At 43.8% G+C, this 20,211-nt stretch overlaps 1 protein-coding gene across 7 annotated transcripts in view; it reads right to left on the minus strand.

Moving 5' to 3' along the window:
• The window catches only part of Vps13d (vacuolar protein sorting 13 homolog D), a 243,477-nt gene that overhangs the window by 212,812 nt on the left and 10,454 nt on the right, over nucleotides 1-20,211 (minus strand). For all 7 annotated transcript variants that reach the window (XM_047517550.1, XM_047517527.1, XM_047517519.1 and 4 more), the window contains exons 4-13: nucleotides 19,749-19,939; nucleotides 19,572-19,652; nucleotides 12,545-12,661; nucleotides 8,044-8,148; nucleotides 6,495-6,665; nucleotides 5,544-5,644; nucleotides 4,558-4,726; nucleotides 2,834-2,935; nucleotides 2,471-2,672; nucleotides 871-1,050 (exon numbers count right to left, since the gene is read on the minus strand). In XM_047517550.1, the coding sequence (XP_047373506.1) occupies nucleotides 871-1,050; nucleotides 2,471-2,672; nucleotides 2,834-2,935; nucleotides 4,558-4,726; nucleotides 5,544-5,644; nucleotides 6,495-6,665; nucleotides 8,044-8,148; nucleotides 12,545-12,661; nucleotides 19,572-19,652; nucleotides 19,749-19,939 (1,419 nt within the window). The remainder of the gene's footprint in view (nucleotides 1-870; nucleotides 1,051-2,470; nucleotides 2,673-2,833; nucleotides 2,936-4,557; nucleotides 4,727-5,543; nucleotides 5,645-6,494; nucleotides 6,666-8,043; nucleotides 8,149-12,544; nucleotides 12,662-19,571; nucleotides 19,653-19,748; nucleotides 19,940-20,211) is intronic.

A 20,211-nucleotide genomic window follows, 5' to 3' on the forward strand; every position in this document is an offset into this window, starting at 1 on the left:
TGCTCTTCCATGAACTTAAAAAATAACTGTGAGATATCCAAATTGACATCTGGGTATTTATTTATACATCTTTAAGTCAAAATCACAAAAAATAGTCAACTAAAATTGGTCCTTATTAGTCACATATTCTGCATACATACAGTCATCTACTCGTGAAAATATATTTCTAACTTCAAAATCAATACTCATGGCACTTTCTTGGCCATTCAGACACAGAGCAGCAGAAAATGTGAGTCACCAATATGTGCGTTCCCTGCTGAGTTCACATAAGCGTGCGCTGCCTCCTTGTCTTGGTTCTCACGGGTGAACAAGTGCCTTTACCTGCTCTAGTTAGAGCCCCATTTGTCACTTTTGTTGCATGTGCTTCATTTTTTTTTCAGGATTTTGTCATTTAAAATGGCCAGGTGGGGCTAGGGATGTGGCTCAGGGGGTAGAGTGCTTGCCCAGCAAGCACAAGGTCCTGGGTTGCATCCCCAGCACCACAAAAAAATAAATAAAATGGCCAGTGTAGTGCTGAAGTGCCGTCTAGTACGATCCTACGCGCAAGAAGGCTGGCATGCACTTTACAGAGAAAATATACCTGGGCAGGAGTCGAAGTGCTGCAGGCCATGAACTCAACGTTATTGAATCAACACAGAGATGTTAAATAAGCTGTTTTTAAACACAAACTCAAATTTTAAAAAACAAGGGTATGTACCGATCGGCTGACAAATGCCATGATCAGAGGCTCGCAGGAACCTAACCTGCATGTCCCTAGAGGCGATGGCTGTGTGTGGCAACATTCTAGCTCACAACTACCTCAAGTGGAGAGAATCAAGCAGACACCGGCACCCAGAGAGAGGGACAGCAGCGGCAGGTTCCGGGCAGTACCTGAGAACTCGAGCTGCATGAACGCACTTTCATTCGTCTGAGGAGCTCCCTGCTCCTTATGTAGCAGGGTCACCGTGCCTCGCTGCAACTGCAAATTCAGTTTAGCAAAGACGTGATCTCGCTTCGTGTATGTGTTCATGCACGAGGCGTCTGCAGTGGGGTCAAAAAACTCCTCGGTGCCTAGACGGCAGGAGAGAACAGGTCAGAAAAAGCACAGGAGGAAAAAACGTGCAGCCAGGCACACTCACCACCGTCACGAAGACTCTCTTTTCCCTTTTTTTAAAGAACAGGTGACTGTTTAGTGTGCTAATGTAAAACAACCCTGTTTTATCAAATTATCATCACACCAGGGAGCACATGACTCACAACATAAGGCCATACGGTGAAAGGTCTGTGTCTGGGTTTTGCAGGACAGTGGTCACTTAACTACACGTGGCTAATGAGGTTAATGCAATTAAGAAACTGGATTTTTATACAAATGACCAACAAACATGAAAAAATGCTCACCATCATTAGCAATTAGGGAAATGCCAATCAAAACATCTCACACCACACAGAATGGCAGTCATCAGGAATACAAAGAATAATAAAGGCTGGAGAGGATGTGGAGAAGTAGGAACAATTTTATACTGTTGGTGGGACTGTAAATTAGTATAGCCACTATGGAAATTAGTATGGAGGTGCCTCAAAATCCTAGGCATGGGTACAGGGGTTGTGGCTCAGTGGCAGAGCACAAGTGAGGCACTGGGTTCAATTCTTAGCAGTACATATAAATAAAATAAAGGTCCATCGACAACTAAAAAAATATTTTATAAAAAAAGACTAGGCATGGAACCACCATATGACCTGGCTAGTCCACTCCTCAGTATTTATCCTGCACAGTGACACGTGCAAAGCCATGTTTACAGCAGCACAACTCACAATAGCCAAACTATGGAACCAGCCTAAGTATCCATCACTGGATGAATGGATAAAGAAAATGTGATATATATACAATACACAATGGAGTTTTATATAGCCATAAAAAAATGAAATTATGTAATTTTCAGGAAAATGGATAGAACTAGAGACCATCATGTTAAGCTAAATAAGTCAAACTCAGAAGGTCAAGGGTCGTATGTTTCCCTCATAAGCTGAAAGCTAGAGAGAGAGAGAAAAGAAAGGTGGGGGTGGATCTCATAAAAATCAGAAAGAGATCAGTAAAGGAAAGGGACCAAAGGGTGGGAAGCGGGGAGGGACAGGAAAAGGGCTGGGGAGTGGTACTGACCAAATGATAGTGTTACACTGTGTGCATGTACAATATGTCATTAGTGGCTATGGCTCCCATACTGGACAGCAAGGTCTAAAGAGCACCTCTGGACCGCTAGTCAAGCTTTGGAGTTTTAAAATTTGTGAACATGCTCAAATTTAGTTCTCTGACAAAAGCTGCTGCTCAGATCTATTCAAAACCTTGCCAATATTCTTACTTAGCATGGAGTTGTAGCAAATGGAGTCTCTCCCAAAATATGAATTCTCTCTGCCTCTATGAACATGAAACATGAAACTAAGCATCTCCCTTCACTACAGCCCAGGGGCAAGACCGGGCCAGCTCCCCGCATACCTAGGATCTCCTCGGGGGTCCACTGCTCATGCTGCTCTGCCGGCAATCCTTCCACCGTTCTCCCCTCAGGGGTCTGCTGCCCATACCAGCCACCCCAACCAGGAAACCAGGACTGAAGGTACTGCAGCATCCCACTGCCTCCGCTGGCCTCTGGGTCTCCAGGAGAGCTTCCTGGGGAATCAAACTGAGGCTCTCGTAGACTCTGCAGAAATCACAAAGCAGCTAATTTGGGTCCCTGGGACAGACACGAGCTGTGATATGCCACCATTCTCCATTCGTCCCAGACAGAGCATGTGCACGACAAAACTGAAGCACTCAGAGTGTACTGGCTCTGAACAAACCTCCTCACAGAGCACTTCTTACCTCTGCTAGTTCTTCTTGCTTATAAAATCGATCATGAACCAGTTCGCGCAGAATCTTCAGTTCCTCAAAGCTCTGTTCCTCCTCTATCCGACACATTTCCTCCTGTTTGGGTGAAAGCAAAATCAAAAACCAGACACTATAGCTCTGAAGAAGCTGGACACCCTCACAAACCACTACTAGGGCCTCAAAGGAATCCACTGGCGGTGCCACGTGCACTGAGGGCCAAGAAACGAGATAAGCCGCCGGTTCCGTGTGACCACTTTTACAGGTCAACAGATTCTCCTTGGTCTCAAACATTCCACTGACAAGTTTCACAGCTTCAGGGGTTAATGGCAGTAGCAAGGACACAAACCACAGTCCTTGGTTTCCAGAGGGGCCCTGCGGTGCGTGCACCGCCACAGTACCCTGCCCCATGCAGAACCCTGACGCAGCCACAAGGCGCTGCATGGAGGAACGCCTGGGTGCCAGCTCCTGCGTGTGTCCTGTGGTGCATCAGAAAGGACATCAGCAAAGAGACAGGGCAGCCAGCTGCATGCCAGGTTAAAAAGAAAACGGAATGAGCTAGCCTAAACTGTTTCTCACCGTCCCACCTCGAGGAGATCAGACAAGTTTCAACCTGCCCACCTCAGTGGTGGTGGAGATTTTTCTCTCCCTCCATGTTTTTGCCTGTGCTTTTGAGAAAACATCCAAAACGAAATGTCTGGTTTATCCCATCTTTTCATGAGGTTCTATGTTAATAGCCATGTCTGACACTGATGAAGAAAATATTAACCAAGTAAGGAGCTGTGACCTCAGGGTGCTGGCAGGAGGGGCGAGAATCCCCAGGGACTCAGCGCCACTGCGGGACACCATGCAGTGGGTACTGAAGGGAAAGTAATATTCCTTTTTGCTTCGAAGAATTCTCTAAAGAAATGGTTAGTTATGAGACATTACCTGAGTTAAAATATTGGAAATGGTCTCAATTGGTACTGCAAAAACTCATGCTCAGGGCTGGGGCTGGGGCTCAGTGGCAGAGTGCTTGCCTGGCATGCCTGAGGCACTGGGTTCGATCCTCAGCACCACATAAAAATAAATAAATGAAATAAAGTGAAAAAAAAAAAAAAAAAAAAACCTCATGCTCACAAGAGCAAAATAATTCAAGGAACGAAGTAAGTCCACTGCCTTCTCAAAAGAGGGGTGGGTTGTCTGCCAGGATTCCAGCAGGGGAGATTCTGGGGCCCCCAGCCCATTGGTAATTCAAATGTGAACCTGTCATCACGAGCGATGGTCCCCTTCTGCCTCGTCTCCACACCAAACCACCTGAGGTTAATCAAGTCACTGGGATTATGGAAAATGTAGGCCAAGTTCACAGGGATTAGTTTCAGACTACAGAGGAAAAGAATTAGGCCTCGGATCCGGCTTTGAAGAGATGCAGGTAACCACATAAAAGGCTGCCGAATCCTCACAGAGAGCGGGAAGAGGATGGGAGTGGGCACAAAGGCCTGGCAGGACCGTGGCCATCTCTTCCTCCTCCTACCCCTGGCCCTCCTCAGGCAGCAGAGGCTGGGGGCACGTCTGGTCAAGGCAAGGCTGGAGGCCTTCCAAGAACTTGTCACTCTATTAAAGCCCACTCTGCTCTGCAAAATGACGGACCTTGACAATAGACTTTATTTCTCCACAGATCCTTCAAGAGAATATGCTTATCCTCTGAATGAAAACAAGAAACACAACAACAGTCCACTCACCTTGTCTTCAGCAGACAGTAGGCCTCCTTTTAACTTGCTGAAATATTTGTCAGTGTAAAACACAGCATCACGGGCGCGGTGCAGCATGAAATCCCAGGTACAGCGCCTCCTCTGCTCTCTGATCTCATACAAGTTAGCATTCAGAGCAAAATACCACCACTCTCGGCAGCTGCAAGAGCCCGTGACAACGTATCACTTCTCACTACGAGCACGACAACGCCCAGGTCCACGCAATGCCCACAGGCCACGTCATCCTCGCCACCCTCTCCTGAGACGTTTCTTCTCTTCTCAGCCAGCAGTTTATGTCTCAGGCTTATTTTAATATTAAGCTAAACCCAATATGATGGGGAAGTAAATCTGCTGCCAACGAACATCAATGAATAGATGGATAATAACCCAGTGCTCGACAGGTTGCAGTTCCCACAGCGTCAGTCCCCTCCACGAAGAGAAAGACGAGCGCTAACGCATAGCAAACACGTCTCAAGGTAACTGACGAGGTGTGACTACTGAAGAATTTAAAACTGAATTTCTAGGAAAATACATGGAAATACAGTTTTATATATCAAGCTTATCACTGCCACAAGAAGAGGGTTTACTTTTGTTATGGAAGCTGTAAAGTACAGAAAATGTACAAAAATGACCAAACAGCCTGGGAGAAAAAAGACATAGAAAAGTAGGTTCAAAAAATATTGCAGAGTATTTACCGCACACCAGATCCTACCACAGCAACATCAGCTACTTGCTAAATAAGATTAAGAGGATCTTCTGACTTTCACTACACTCAATCTAAGAGTAAACTTTAACTGAATAAATACATAATAAAAATATCAACAATGATAACAGGATTGGCATTTTAAGGGCTAGAAAACCCCACTGTACTTTACCTCCAAACACCTGTAAAGGCCTGTGAGGCACATTTCTAGTCTAGCTATAAAAACAACGTGCTATAAAAATACGTTTTACACACCACCCGGGTCAGCCCTTACCTCTTGGATACGGCCACTTTTGGTTTCCACTTTCGGAACTTCACCTGCCTCTCTTTCCGCTCCAACTCCTTGAGAAATCCCATGATTTGCCGGTACTGCAGCTTTTGATTAAAGATTAAGAGACACTAAGTTAGAACAGATTTAGTTCTTTTACTCAGTTAAGAGCTACATCGAACAAGAACACTCCTATTAGTCAAGCCACTGAATTGAAATCCAGTAAAATGGAAGAGCAGAACATCAGCTTCAAGGGACTTGTCTCTCTGAACACCGACAATGACGTGTTTATGTTCACACTATCTCTTGTCGTCTTTGCTCAGCACTTCAAATCAAATCAAATCAAAAACAACCTGAGATGAACCCAACTGCTATTACAGTTTGGATATGAGGTGTCCCCCAAAAGTTCCTGTGTCAATGCAGAAGTACTCAGAGGTGAAATTATGAGATTACGAGAGCTGTAACCCATCAGTCCATCCCAGCTGAATGGACCGACTGGGTGGTAACTGTGGGCAGGAGAGGTTTGGCTAGAGTAGGTGGTCACTGGGGGCTGCCCCTCACTGCGACCCACTCCCTCATCTGCTTCCTAGCAGCCTTGAGTGAAACAGGGCTCCTCTACTATGCCATTCCGCCATGACGTTCTGCCTCGCCTGGGCCCACAGCACAGAGTCAGCTGACCAAGGACTGAAGCTCTGAAACCTGAGCCTAAAATAAACCTTTCCTCCTCCAGGTCGTTCTTGTCAGGTATTCTGGTCACAGCAACAAAGGGCTAACATGACTGTATAACAGAGAGTGGAATTTGCACCTAACACAACTCAGCTCTGAAGGGAAAGGTGTCACAGGCACCCTCTTTCCTGCTGAGGATACCGTCAAGTACCGAGTACCGGTCACACTGTTTCCTCCACCCCAGTGACCAGTCTGACAGTGAGTCTAAGCCTCCGGGAAGAAGGAGTGTACCTGAGACAGCTTCAGGGGAATGGTTTCTAGCTGAATATCACATTCAATTCGAGGACTGTGCCGGGACCTCAGAGGCTCCTTGGAACAGTTTCTCTTCAAGAGAGCAGACGCACACACAGGCTCCAGGACGTAGTGGTGACTGCGACTCTCCATGCTCCTGGCCATGGCCTCCTGCGTGTGACAAGAACGTCTGCTCTGTTCAGACTGACCTTCCTTCTGGTCGTCACTTGTATAATGTTGGGGCAGTGTGACAAGACCTCAGCAACAGGCTGTGTCACAACAGTGAATATTATCTAATCCAAGTATATTACATGAGAATCCAAAAATAGCATAAAACTGCTCCGTAATATTTTTAAATGTTATTTCTATGTCTTCATAGGTAATATATTCACATGGTTTAAAATTCAAACAGCAAAAAAAAGATGAAATGTTTCTTTTCTACTCTCATCTCCAGTCACCCACTTACCCTCAGAGGTAACCAAAGGTGCCTACCAGCTTCTTCTATCTCCAACTGAAGGCATTCTGTACACATTCCGGTAAATCGACAATGCTGGTATTTTTGTTTTTGTTTGGTACTAGGGCTTGAATTCAGGGATGCTTTGCCACCAAACCACATTCTCAGTCCTTTTTATTTTTTATTTCAAGACAGGGTCTTACTAAATTGCTTAGGGCCTTGCTAAGTTGCTGAGGCTGGCCTCAAACTTGCCATCCTCCTGCCTCAGCCTCCAGAGCCACTGGGATTACAGGTGTGCGCCACCACACCCGGCTACAATGTTGTTTCCTTACACAAATGCTTAGCTGTTTTGCCTTAATTTTTTAAACTTCTAACAGCATATATTAGAGACTAACATAATTACCACAAAGATCTTTATTTTTAATAGTTGTACAATGTTCTACCACAAGAGTTCAATACTTACATAATTGCGTTAGCAAACCTAAAACCATTACATACAATAGCCCACAAGTCAAGATAACCCGGGTAGGAGAAAAATGAGTCATATTCCTTCATTTCACTGAAAAGACCTATAATTTCTTTACAGAAAGATTAAGTCCTTTTACTCTTCACAAACAGTAATACTTCACATCCCATGATTCTAAGTATATCTTAAAAGAATGTCACTAAAGGTGGCATGTCACCACGAAACCCAATCACAGCTCCCCTCTGGGAACCAGAACGGTGCTCCGTTGACTTAAGATCTGGATGCCCAGTACCCAGTGACTAAGATGGACAATGATGCTCATTACATGCACACAGTGGAACACTGCACGGCAGTAAGCAGCAAGGAACTCGCAACGCAAACGCATCTTGAAAACGTGACTTTAAGTGGGAAGTGAAAGGCACCCACGCGTCACTCTGATATTGAAACACTGTGTGTTGTTCAGAGTTAAGACATTAAGCACCTTGGCAAAGACACTTCCGAGTGGATGCCCACAGAGCAGGAGGGTCGGCATAGGAATCAGACGCAGGAGGTGACAACCTCCAAGCCAGGATCCTGTGCCACCTTCCTTCAGGGCCAGCTTGCAATCAAGCCCTCTGCCAGGAACATACCTGCAACTCCACCTGAGGCAAATCCCCCAATAAAGTGCAATCGACATCCCAGTAGATGCTAAACTCAGCCACGTCTAATTGCTTTTTCCGCATTAGTTTCTGTACCTGAGGTAAGAAAAACAGGGAAGAAAACAGGATGACTGTCTTTATTCATGAATGTGTCCTTCACTCAACAAACCATGTGTGAAACATGCGCCAGGCACTCTGCAAGGCACTGGGGACACACTGAATTAAAACATGGTTTTGCTCTGAAAGAGTTAAAATTCTAGCTGTTTGGGGATGCAAACATGCAAACAAATAATTTTAATTACACAGAAGCAGAGAAAGAATATATAAGATGCTATGAATAAACAAAAAAGGTCACTGCACAGATGAGTGTCAAAACATGTGTAAGTTTGTCCAGGCACAGTGATGCACGCCTGTAATCTCAGCAACTCGGGAGGCTGAGGCAGGAGGACTGCAAGTTTGAGGCCAGTCTCAGCAACTTAGTGGGGCCCTAAGCAAATCTAGGAGACTCTGTCTCAAAGTAAAGAACTTAAAAAGTTGGTGATGTGGCTCCATGTTTGAGGACCCCTGGATTCAATCCCCAGTACAAAAAAAAAAAAAAAAAAAAATTAAGTTTTTCACAAATGGTTGCATAGGTTACTTTGAGAGAACAGTAAACATACCTATGTAACTGGAACCCTGGATGGGACAGGGGCAGTACTGGTCTCTGTGTAGGAATACACATTTGGAGTGGGGAGTCAAGTGTGAAGAGAAGTCCCTTGGAATATTTAAGGATACTGGGTTGGTCAGTGTCCTCCCCCCAAGAAAAGTCAGGCCACTGAAGCTGTGAATAAGACCTTATTTGAAAATAGGATCTTTGTAGATACAATAAAGTTACAATGAGATCATGTTACATGACTATAGGTCCCAATCTAATGTGTGGTGTCCTTATAAAAAAAAAAGGGCTGGGGACGTAGCTCAGTTGGTAGAGTGCTTGCCTCGCAAGTATAAGGCCCTGGGTTCAATCCCCAGCACCGCAAAAAAAAAAAAAAAAAAAAAAGAAGAAGAAGAAGAAAAAAAGAGAGGGGAGAAGGCCAGGCAAGAGAGGCAGGGATCTGGGCGAGACAGTGACAGGCCAAGGGGTGCAGCAATCTCCAGGAGCCACCAGACACAAGGACAGAGGCGTGGGGTGGTCTCCCCTGGGGCCTACAGAAGGAACTGACCCTGCAAACCCTTGAGTACAGATTTCTGGTCTCCAGAACTAGGAATAAACGTCTGTAGTCCTAAGTCGCCGGTCTGTGGCAGTGTACTACAGCAGCCCTCGGAAACAAACCCACTAGGAGAGGAAACCAAGCCACACCGTAAGAGCCACGGAGCCACTGAAGGTTTGACACAGGCAAGTACCTATCAGCACAGAGCACAGCTTCCCCCAGTATAGCAGAAAAAAACAAGTCATGGGCGAGTCAAGATAGTGAGCAAGTTCACAGGAGCAAAGTACATTCTAGAACACCTGGTTTCTCTTGAGCTCCCCACTCCCAGTCCCCAGCAGCCACAGCCGTCCACCCCTGTGCCGCACAGGTCTCATCTTTCTCTGTGCCTGCCACAGACTGGGGGAGGCTGGGAAGCACTGACGTGAGACCAGGGGAAAGAGCCGGAGGTCACAGAACAGGGTATTTCATCAGCCCAGGCGAGGCTGACAGGACCCAGGACCACGGTCACATGACGAGGGCAAGAAAGGGCCACATCTGAGACTGTTGCAGGGAAAATCAGTAGGGCGCCGTGACCAAGAGGATGTGGAAATCGAAGAGTAAGAAGTGGAAGGATGAGCACAGGCCTCTGGAGACCAGTGTGGGGGTAAAAGCATGCTGCGGGCAGAGGGCAGACCTTTCTACAGGCCAGACAGACCCTGCAGCCATGTGGTCTCCACTGTGTGGCTGCACAACGAAGCAGCCCTGATGATACTAAGGAGTGTGGCAGGGATCCAATAAGCCTTTATTTCCAAAATAGGCACCAGGTGGGGGTGGGGGTGCCTGGCCACACGCCCTCCTCTGCCAGCCCCTGCTCGAGGCCTGGTCCCTCTGTATCTCCCTACGCCATTCCTCTGCTCTGTCCGCAGCCACTGATATGAAGGTAACTGTGGTGGTGAAAACTGAAAAATAAATGAGTTAAATCATGTAAAGTGCTTAGAACAGTACCTAACACATTAAAAAGGCTCAAAAGCTATTAGTTATTTGTTTTGTTAAATAAAAATGACAGGAGGCCACTGTTTAGCCTAGGTTCCTGCACTAAGCCCCACAGACCAGACTATCAAAATGAAGTCACCCAGGCAAAAGTTACACCCAGTTGAAACTAAGCTGTTTATCTGACCTTCTGTAAAAGAAGGGCAACTGAGAGACAACTGCTGAATTTCCCAGGCAAGACAGTTTCAATGAGGTTTCCTCTGGCTCGTCCTTACAGTCTCTCATTCTGACAAGAAGTCACCTAAAGTGATCTGATACTAACAAATCGGTTACTCTTCCCATGATTCTGTCCCTGCCTTATAAGCGAAGCAACCTTGAAATGATCAGTCGACCTGTTGTTCATGTTTGGTTTCCTCAGTCCCTCTCTGTTTACCACCAACCCCGCTGCTCAACCCATCAGAACACTACTCTACTCTCTAGAATGAGGTGTTGCCCAATTCTAGAATAGAAAATAGAACCAATTAAGATCTTTATTTGTTGCGATTTTGTTCTTTGACAGATCTAACATTCAATAGCATGTTAAGAAATCAAGGGAAAAAGTTGGTTTCGTTGGGGGAAATGGGCAGACAGAACATAATGGGATTGTTCTACCTATGACTAGCTGTGGTATCAAATGAAATACATTTGGACTTTGTCCCCAGTTCCTGGCACAAAGTTCCTAAAACGTTTGGAAGTCCCAAAGTGATAGGAGTATCTTCTGTTACTCATAATGAATCACTTTTTATCACACTTAGGTTTATGCTAATGGGTGACTTAGGGTGTTACTCCTAGCTAGCCTCAGGATGGGCCAGTCACCAGAAGGACCAGGTGATTCACAGGATGGGAATTTCAACCTAATCCCCACTAACCTCTGGGTGATGGGATGGAGATTAAACTCTATAAAAACATTTTACACATGAGGCGTGATGGTGACACTGTGAGCCCAGCTACTTAGGAGACCAAGGCAGGAGAACAGCAAGTTCAAGAACAGCCTGGGCAATGTGGTAAAACCCTGTCTCAAAATAAAAAGGGCTGGGAATTAAGCTCAAGGGTAGAGCGCTTGCCAGGCATGCATGAGGCCTTGGGTTCCCCTGGCCAAAAAAAAAAAATTAAACATAAGATGTGATGAGCTTCTAGAACACTAAACTTCACCTAGAGGGGAAACATATGCCCCTCCTCATCTGGCTGCTCATTTTATCCTTTATAACAAACTGGTACTGCTTCCCTGAGTCTGGAGAACCACATGGCAAACTGTCAAACCTGACAACAGGTCACACCTGACAACTATGGCTTTATGGCTGTCAGTCAGAAGCGCAGGTCACAACATGGGACTTGCAAGTGGCATCTGATGTGGGGTCCAGCTAGTGGCCTGAGCCTTCACCTGTGGGGCCCACACAAACTCTGGCTGGTGCCAGAACTGACTTCAATTATAGGACATCATTTGCCCTCTGCTGGGGAGCAACATGATGGGGCAGGGCAGACTCCTAAATACCTGGTGTCAAAGTGCAGCAACAGTCAAGTTATGCAATCAGCCTAGGAGTCTACAGATAGGTGAATGAATAAAGAAAATGCAGAACAATGGAGTTTTGTTAAGGTGTAAAGAAAAATGAAATATGTCATTTGCAGGAAAACGCATAGAACTGGAAAGTATCATGTTAAGCAAAATAAGTCAGACTCAGAAAGACATTTATCATGTTTTCTATTCCATGTGGAAGCTGGGGGAAAAAGGAAAATGGATGTCATGAAAGCAGAGGGGAGATTAACAGAGTAGAGAGGAGGAAGGGAGGGCCACGAGGTACTAGGGAGTGAAACCGATGTAACCATGTGACATGCATGAACACGTGTGCCAAATGAAACCCACGTCCTGCTTAATATGGACCAATAAAAAATGTGCAGTGTGAAAACAGAGAGTGCTGATCAGACAAGCCTAAAACACCACAGAGGCATCCCACAGTTGGTCTAAAAACCATGAACATGAAGGTCAGAAAGATGTGGAGAATGGAGTTCAGGAGGTGCTTTCCACATCCTCTGGTAAAAATCTGTAGGTAGCAGCTGAAACTATGGCACACAACCAGTGAGAAGAAACAAGGACGCCATTCCTTCTGCCCCTCAGTGTCTTGAGTATACAATGAAAGTGACGTAACGGAGGAGAACTCGACCGTTTCCCTATCTCAGCAAACTAGGTTTGTCGGCTACAGATAAAAGGCAGGCAAGCCCACGAAGGAACGCGCGGCGGCAGAGGCCTGGATCCCCGAGAGCACTGCTTTCCTCCCAGTCTGCAGTCCGTTCATACTCACAGGCTCATTCACAGCGTTTTGCACGGATACATTCTTAATGCAGATGCCAAATGCAAAAGGGTGGGACGGACTGGTGACACCATCTTCGAAACGTAAATGGACATCTTGAATTTTTAACTGCAACAGGAACAATAAGAAAAAAACACTGAGGTAACTGCTGTGGATGGAATTCTACAGGTAGAGGACGACGGCCCTTGAGTCACTCGGGTAAATCACAGAAGGCATTTTACACAAACAACATACACATCCTGTATTCTGTAAATTCCTAAAAGTTAGAATCATCAACTGCACCTAAAAGACATTTCTTTGTAATTAGTGTCATCTCAACAAGAAAGCTACAATACTGCCAGGCATGGTGGCACATGCCTATAATCCCAGCAGCTCCACAGGCTGAGGCAGGAAGAACATAAGTTCAAAGCCAGCCTCAGCAACTTAGCGAGGTCCTCAGCAACTCAGCAAGACCCTGTCTCTAAATAAAATATAAAAAAGGGCTGGGGATGTGGCCCCTGGGAGGTTCAATCACTGGTACCACAAAAACAAAACAAAACAAAACAAAAAAAACCTACATTACTTTCATTACTTTCATTAAATCACTTCAGATGATACTTTAAAAAAAGCATTAAGCTGGTTTGGGAGACTGAGGAACAAGGATAAACAACTCAATGAGACACTATCTCTAAATAAAATACAAAAAGGGCTGGGGGTGTGGCTCAGTGGTAACGTTAAGCACCCCTGGGTTCAATCCCCGGTACCATCATTGTTATTCCTCCCACTCATGTTTTTTGCTATTGTTGTTGTTTTGGTACTGGGGACTGAACCCAGGGACACCCAACCACTGAACCCTTCTTATTTTTTATTTTGTGACAGGTATCATTAAGTTGCATAGGGCCTCGTTACGTCACTGAGGCTGGCTTTGAACTTGCAATCCTCCTGCCTCAGTCACACACCACAGTGCCTGGTTGTGCTAACTTAATCTTGTCTGTATGTCCCAGTATCTGAACCCAGAAACAGCAGCAAGGCACCAAAACTTTGTATATATGTACCTATTTTTCCTTGTCCTATAAGCGGCCTTCAGGAAAGTCACTCCGCTTCAGTGAATTAAAAAGTAATACAAAAAAATAAAAAGACAATCTGCAAAATGGGAGAAACTATTTGCAAGTCATATATGTGATAAGGGACTAGCATTCAGAATATATAAAGAGCTCTTACAACTGATTAATAAAAACCACAAACTAATTTTTTAAATAGGCAAAAGATTTCAATAGATATTTCTCCCAAAAAAAAAAAAGACACAGGGCTGGGAGCAAAGCTCTGGTAGAGCACTTGCCTAGTATGGATAAGGACCTGGGTTCCATTACCAGTACCAAAAAGAAAATTTAAAAAAAAAAAAAGATACATCTATGGTCAATTGACATAAGGAAAGGTAATCAACATCACTACCCATTAAGGAAATGCAAACCAAAAGTACAAGGAAACAGCACTTCATGCCCAGCAGTGATAGGGAATGAGTGGAGAGACCACGAGGTTAAGGGGATAATTCTATCAACGGGGCCCACTGTGCTGACCCCACATGCTTTCTCAGCCCTGACATAAGCCAACTCAGCAAACTTCCAAAACACCCGTAAGATCACAAGTTAGCCTGAAGCGGGTGCTTTTGGGACCCTCACACAGACCAGATCCCAGAATTCAGGGAGGTAAGGAAAAGTCCGCCACCCATAAAACCTGGTTCCAATTAGAACCAGTCAACATGAGCCAAAGTGACCTAAGTTGTCCTGTGCAGTCTGATGTCATTCTGCAATCAGTCCAAAGTCAAGAGGTGGACCTGGACAAGACACTCTGGAAACTTTCCCAGGACCTCCGATAAAACTGGAAGGCAGAAGAGGTACACCACCCCCACCACTCCAAAACGACTCACTCTCTCCCTTGAGGGCCTCCCCTCCCAGCTTTCCTGTGCCTTCTAATAAACCCATGCCTGAGCAAACTGTCTGCAATCTTTCTGGCCTGGTGGCAAGAATGGGGATGAGGCAGGACCTCCGCGCTGCCTCAATCTTGCAGAAGGCCCGGCCTGGAACGTTTGGGTTCCCTGCCTGTTCGTCACCAGTTCCCCCATGCTTTCTGACTGCTTCATCTGCTCAGTTCTGTCCGGAACCCCAATCTCCATCTCAGATTCTTGGTGAATGGAGAGAACTCCAGGTAATGGATGGGTTCTGCTAGAGCACACTCCAGTACAAACCGGAAGGTCTCTTGTTTGGAACTGACATGCAGCCCCAAGGAGTGAGAACTGAGGCTTTCACCCTCAGCTTTTTGGAGAACGAAGCTTGCCCACTGGCAATTGAGAGGTTCTTGGCAAGGGCAACACCTCTGCAGAATCCCAAGGCCAGTGAGCACAAGATTCTGACCCCCCATGTCTCTTCCTCTCATCTTTCTCTCCAAAAAATGTCATGGGACCTCGCCCAAGGTTCAAAGCAGTGGGCACTCTAATTCATGCTAAGGTAAACGATTACCCTCCATCTCTGAGTCAGGATGCCCTATTCAATGCCCTGGCCTCTGTACTGAAAAGGTAACTGTCCTTACTCCTTAGCTGCCTGACTGGTATCTACCCCTCTGAGGCCTGCATTTGGAATGTAAGCTGAATAAGCAATTGCCCAAGCTGGTCTGAGGCCAGAAAAAAAGCGTTAATTTTAAATCCAAGCCGCTATAGGACATAATAGCTGTTGTAGCTTTTCTTATAAACTGGAATTCTGCTAAGTTCCTCACTAAATGCTAGAAAAAGGGAGAGACAAAGAGAATGGGATCTGGAAAGGTCAGCTACACCAGGTCCCAGACCTTTTTGAGGATGCTTAAGACATCTGCACTCTGTCTTAGGGACAATGTTAGCCCAAACCAAGGCAATAAGCCAGGGAACATTAGGAGACACCCTACTTCCCACAGAAATCTCTTCAGATAGGGAACAACTGCACAGGGAAGGAAAATGGAAAGATCCATGAGTACATTTCCTTTTTCTCAAAAATCTTCCTGATGTCCACCCTCTCCCCAGACCTTATGGGCTCACACATTCTAGGTATCTGGGCTGACTCTCATCTGATCCAAATGAGCACTCTGGTCTGATGTAGACGTCCCATATGCCCTTTTACTAGAGTAATTATACTGTGTCTCCCTTTTTTTCCCCCTTTCCTTTTTTGAGCTCATGTTTTTTCTAGTGAATTCACCTTCTGTCCTATGTGCCTAAGTTAATATATTTTTGTTCTGACTAGTTATGTTTTGTCTAACTAGTTTTTTGTTTTGTTTATAGCCCTCTGGTTTTTCCTGCTGTCTTTATTCAGAGGCCAACTATTCAAGAGTTAATTCTCAAGTACACTGAAAAGGTAACAGAGCGTCCTCTCTGAAGGTTCTAAAAAGAACAAAAAGCACTGCTGATGATTGACAAGGATCTACCTCATGGATAGACAAGTTATCACCTGAACCACAGATTCAGTGTCCAGACATGATTGGCAGAACCTGTCTCAGCCCCTGACCCACTGTCCAGAACTCTCCCAGGTCTATGTGCCCCAGTCCATAATCCATTGCTCACTCACACAAAGGGCATCTGGGACAGGCCCTGTTGTAACTTCTAAAGGGTGAAATCTGACAGACTGTGTAAGAAACATCTGTAGTTCTTTGTCTCCTACCTGTGGGGATCACAAACCTGGTTTAAAAAAAAAAACTATAAATTCTGTATTTCCTCTTTTGAAATGTATATTTATGCATACATGTATATTGTATGTTGTATCTATATATTGTTTATATGGTACCAAATTGGCATATAGATAAATGAGAGCTCATAAATTTAAAAGAAATGGATCCAAATGCCTTTTAGATCAAGTGACAAACTTTAACAAAATTATCAATTTAAAATGGTTGAAAAAAATAAGAGTAAAGATGTCTTTATAATTACTAATCCACACATTTCTCTAGGAGTCAGGCAACTGGTTGGTTATAAAATGCTTGAAATGTGAAATGTAATGTCCACTGCTTTAAGGATTTTTCTTTGGCAAGAAAAAGAGCATATAATGTTAACCAAGCTGCAATATTAGTTTTCATGGGTAATCTAAAATTAACAGTTAAAAATGGGCAAATCAGATTTAACATAAATGGGATTTATATTTATTACAGGAGATATATGATTAATTTGCAAAGTTATGATAACTAAAACATCAACTGCTAAAATGAAGTACTCTTGCCTTCTTAAATTCTACAAGAAAACATATATTTGGGTCTATTAAATGGGTTTTTTATAAACTGCTGATAAGTGGCAAAACAGTTTAAGATTGCTTTTTCTGGGTCTTCACTAAAAGCAAGGTTACTAAGAGCTAAAATTCTAATTAACAAATGTAATTCTATATGTAAAAAATACAAAGGATTTAATCTCTGGGTGAATTGGAAAAATTGTAAAAAGTAATGTATGTCACCTAATTAAAGGGGAGTAATTTGTCTAAATTCAGTAATTTCATAAGGATTGTTTCAAAATGTAAACTTAAAAAGGGTCATCAACTAGAAAAGAGATAAAAGAAAGCTATAGTTACAAAAATATATTTGGTAAGGAAAAGAAAATGTTTTTAGATGAAAAAAGATTAAAATAAGATTTTTGTCTTAAACGCCAAGATAAAAACGAGAGGACAAAATTAAGGACGTAAACAAGCTGTAGAGTATCTAAATAAGTTACAAAAGGTCTGTGGAAGATAAATCTTAAAAGAGTTTGTGTATGTGATTAAGTTGGCTATAATTACCACAGCCAATTAAAGATATGTAAGGGTTTTTCTTAAGGTCAAATTTTCAAGTACTGACGCAAAACCAGAACCTAATTCTCTATGTGTTAAACTGCAAGGGTTTCTTAGATTCCAAGCAAAAGAGACTGAGTGCAATCAAGGTGGTATGGCCATAAGCACAAGAGTTTCTTAAAACACCGATCTGCTCTTATTTGTTAAGATAATTTCTTCTATTAGGTCTTATTACTTGGGGAAATTAAGCCCTAAAGGAATTAGGATTCATACCATTTTAAAGTCTTTTAAGTGACTGCTTTAATAATTCTAGTTAATAATCAACCATTATTTTAGGTTATTATACTATAATTGATACCCTAAATACGTGAGACTAAAGATATGTATACATCTGAGAACTAAATATGTTTTTTCCAAATTTTGTCTAAGTGTTAAATAAGTTTGTAAAATGAAAGCTATGTAGGTTTGATACACCCAGGGTAACCAATAAGTGCTCTTTTTTCATACAATGTATCTGACATAAAAAGGGCCACACTACCATTTAAAAACCTGGCTTACAGCTGTTTGCTTTGATGACATAAATGTTTTATGAGATACATTTATATATCAGATAGTAAGTCTATTTCTGATAATCAACACTGTTTCCTAAACTTACAATAGATAAAGCTACTCTTTAATTTTTGTCAGTGCTGCTAACCTATGCACAACTGTGATGTTATCCCACATTATGGATTTTAAATTTTACTTTAAAAGTTAAAACTTAGCTAACATTAAGGACAGCTGTGTCATTGTGACACTAAATATTACTGACTTCTTGTATATTAGATGTATTCTTTTCTTTTTTAGGTACTGGGAGTTGAACCCAGAGACACAACCACTGAGCCACATTCCCAGTCCCTTTCTATATTTTATTTAGAGACAGGGTCTCGTTAAATTTCTTAGGGTATCACTAAGTTGTTGAGGCTGGCTTTGAACTTATGATCCTCCTGCCTCAGCCTCCTGAGTCACTGGGACTACAGGCATGCGCCACCACACCTAGCATTAGATATATTCTTGTCCTCCAATTATACAAGTCTTTTAAAATACAAAGCTTAGGAGAGCACTTTTCCAAGCTGGTGTTCTCCAAACTAAAGCTGTTAGTAACAATAGTCTCTTTCAGATTTATATAAAAATAACAAATTTAGTTGGGATCTATTTATGTCATTTAAAGTTTTGTAACTGGATAAAGGTAACCTGTCATCAATAACTGATACACAGCTGGTTCAGAGGCACACACCTATAATCCCAGTGGCTTGGAAGGTTGAAGCCGGAGGATCACAAGTTCAAAGCCAGCCTTAGCAATTTAGCAAGGCCCTAAGCAACTCAGTGAGACCCCTGACTCAAAATAAAATACAAAAAAGGGCTGGGGATATGGCTCAGTGGTTAAGTGCCCCGAGTTCAATCTTCAGTACAAAAAAAAAAAAAAAAAAAAAACACTATGACAGCTAAAATCAATACTAAGTAACTGCCTAAAATAGAATTCAAAGTAGTCACTTCAAGAATCTTTTTGTTGAAGTATGAAAGTTAGGAAACCAACAACCTCGGACTTTATTTTTTGGAGCATGGCATACCTTGAAGACATTTGGCTTGGGCCACTCTGGCATTTCAAGAAAACCCTGGAGGTCATAACTATGGGCTAATTCTCATGCCATTCATGAAAATCAGAATAGACCTTGACTTAGTTTTGAAGACAAAACAAAATTGTAACTATGGATAGAAAACACGACCAATCAGCCTGGCACTGCAACTCATCAAACTGCCACCAGACACGTGTGTGAGCGCTTAACTACCTCCGTGGGCTGCTCACAGTTTGCTGTCTGATCTAATAGACACCAGGTACCCAAGCTCTCTCATTTCACAGATGAAGAAACTTGAGATCAGAGTGTGATTTGCCCTGAAACCACAGAGTCATCAAGGCTCAGCAGCCTGGCTTTGAGGATATGCATTCTTTAGCAAGTGGGATCCCAACACTCAAAAAGAAAGTGCAGTAAGGGAAATGGAAGTTCAATGAAAACTCCTACTCACAGCAGTTGAAGCAAGAAAAGCCCACGTCAGCCGCACAACATGGCCCGCTTTTCAGGTTTTCCCTTTGGCACAGCCAGCAAAAGGGCACACCTGAGCAGCCAGCCCTCCACACACCCTGCATCGGTAAAACCCACAAGAAACGAGCAACCAAGAAGTGAAACACATTTAAGCCTGAGAAATCCCTTTCGTGTTGACTCTTGACTTACTTCGATGTTCTCCACGATTCTCGTAACGACTGAGGCAGTAACTGAATACCAATAGGACTCCCCTTTCTGCTGGCGCTCATTCTGGAAGGCAAAGAGCCAGTGTTAGCAGAGTCTAGTGCTCGCTCATCTCAGGAGGGTCCCCACAAACGCCCCGGCAGTCAAAGGCTCTCTGCTTGCCTTCCATCTCTCCTCCAGGGCTTGAAGGAGCGCTTTCTTGCGTTCCCTTTCCAACAGCTTCTCCTTTTCATCATTGAAATCCTGGATTTTCTCAGGTGCTCCAATTAAGTGGAGGCTGGAGATAGAGATCACCCAAGGGTCCACATGCGGGCGGTAAAAGGGGATCTGAAGGGTCACTTTTCCAATGAAGCCTGGGAGTAGAAGGAAAGACTCATTAAATGCCTGTGCACAATTTTAATTCTTTCCATTTCTCAGACTTTTTCTAGTTCCCTTTCCAGGGCATGATTGCTTTCACCATTTATTTTTAAATTTAAAACATTAGGCAGCAGGTTCTTGCACGTGTGAAACAAGTTGAGATCTGTAAAAACACTGCTGATGCATTAAGCTGGAAAAGTGCTGTGAGACATCACAACAAAGGCAGCCTCCCTCCTCTGGAAACTCTCTTCCCCAGTTGGACCACACC

The sequence above is a fragment of the Sciurus carolinensis genome, chromosome 1, assembly GCF_902686445.1.
Source record: "Sciurus carolinensis chromosome 1, mSciCar1.2, whole genome shotgun sequence".
NCBI classification, from domain to species: Eukaryota; Metazoa; Chordata; class Mammalia; order Rodentia; family Sciuridae; genus Sciurus; species Sciurus carolinensis.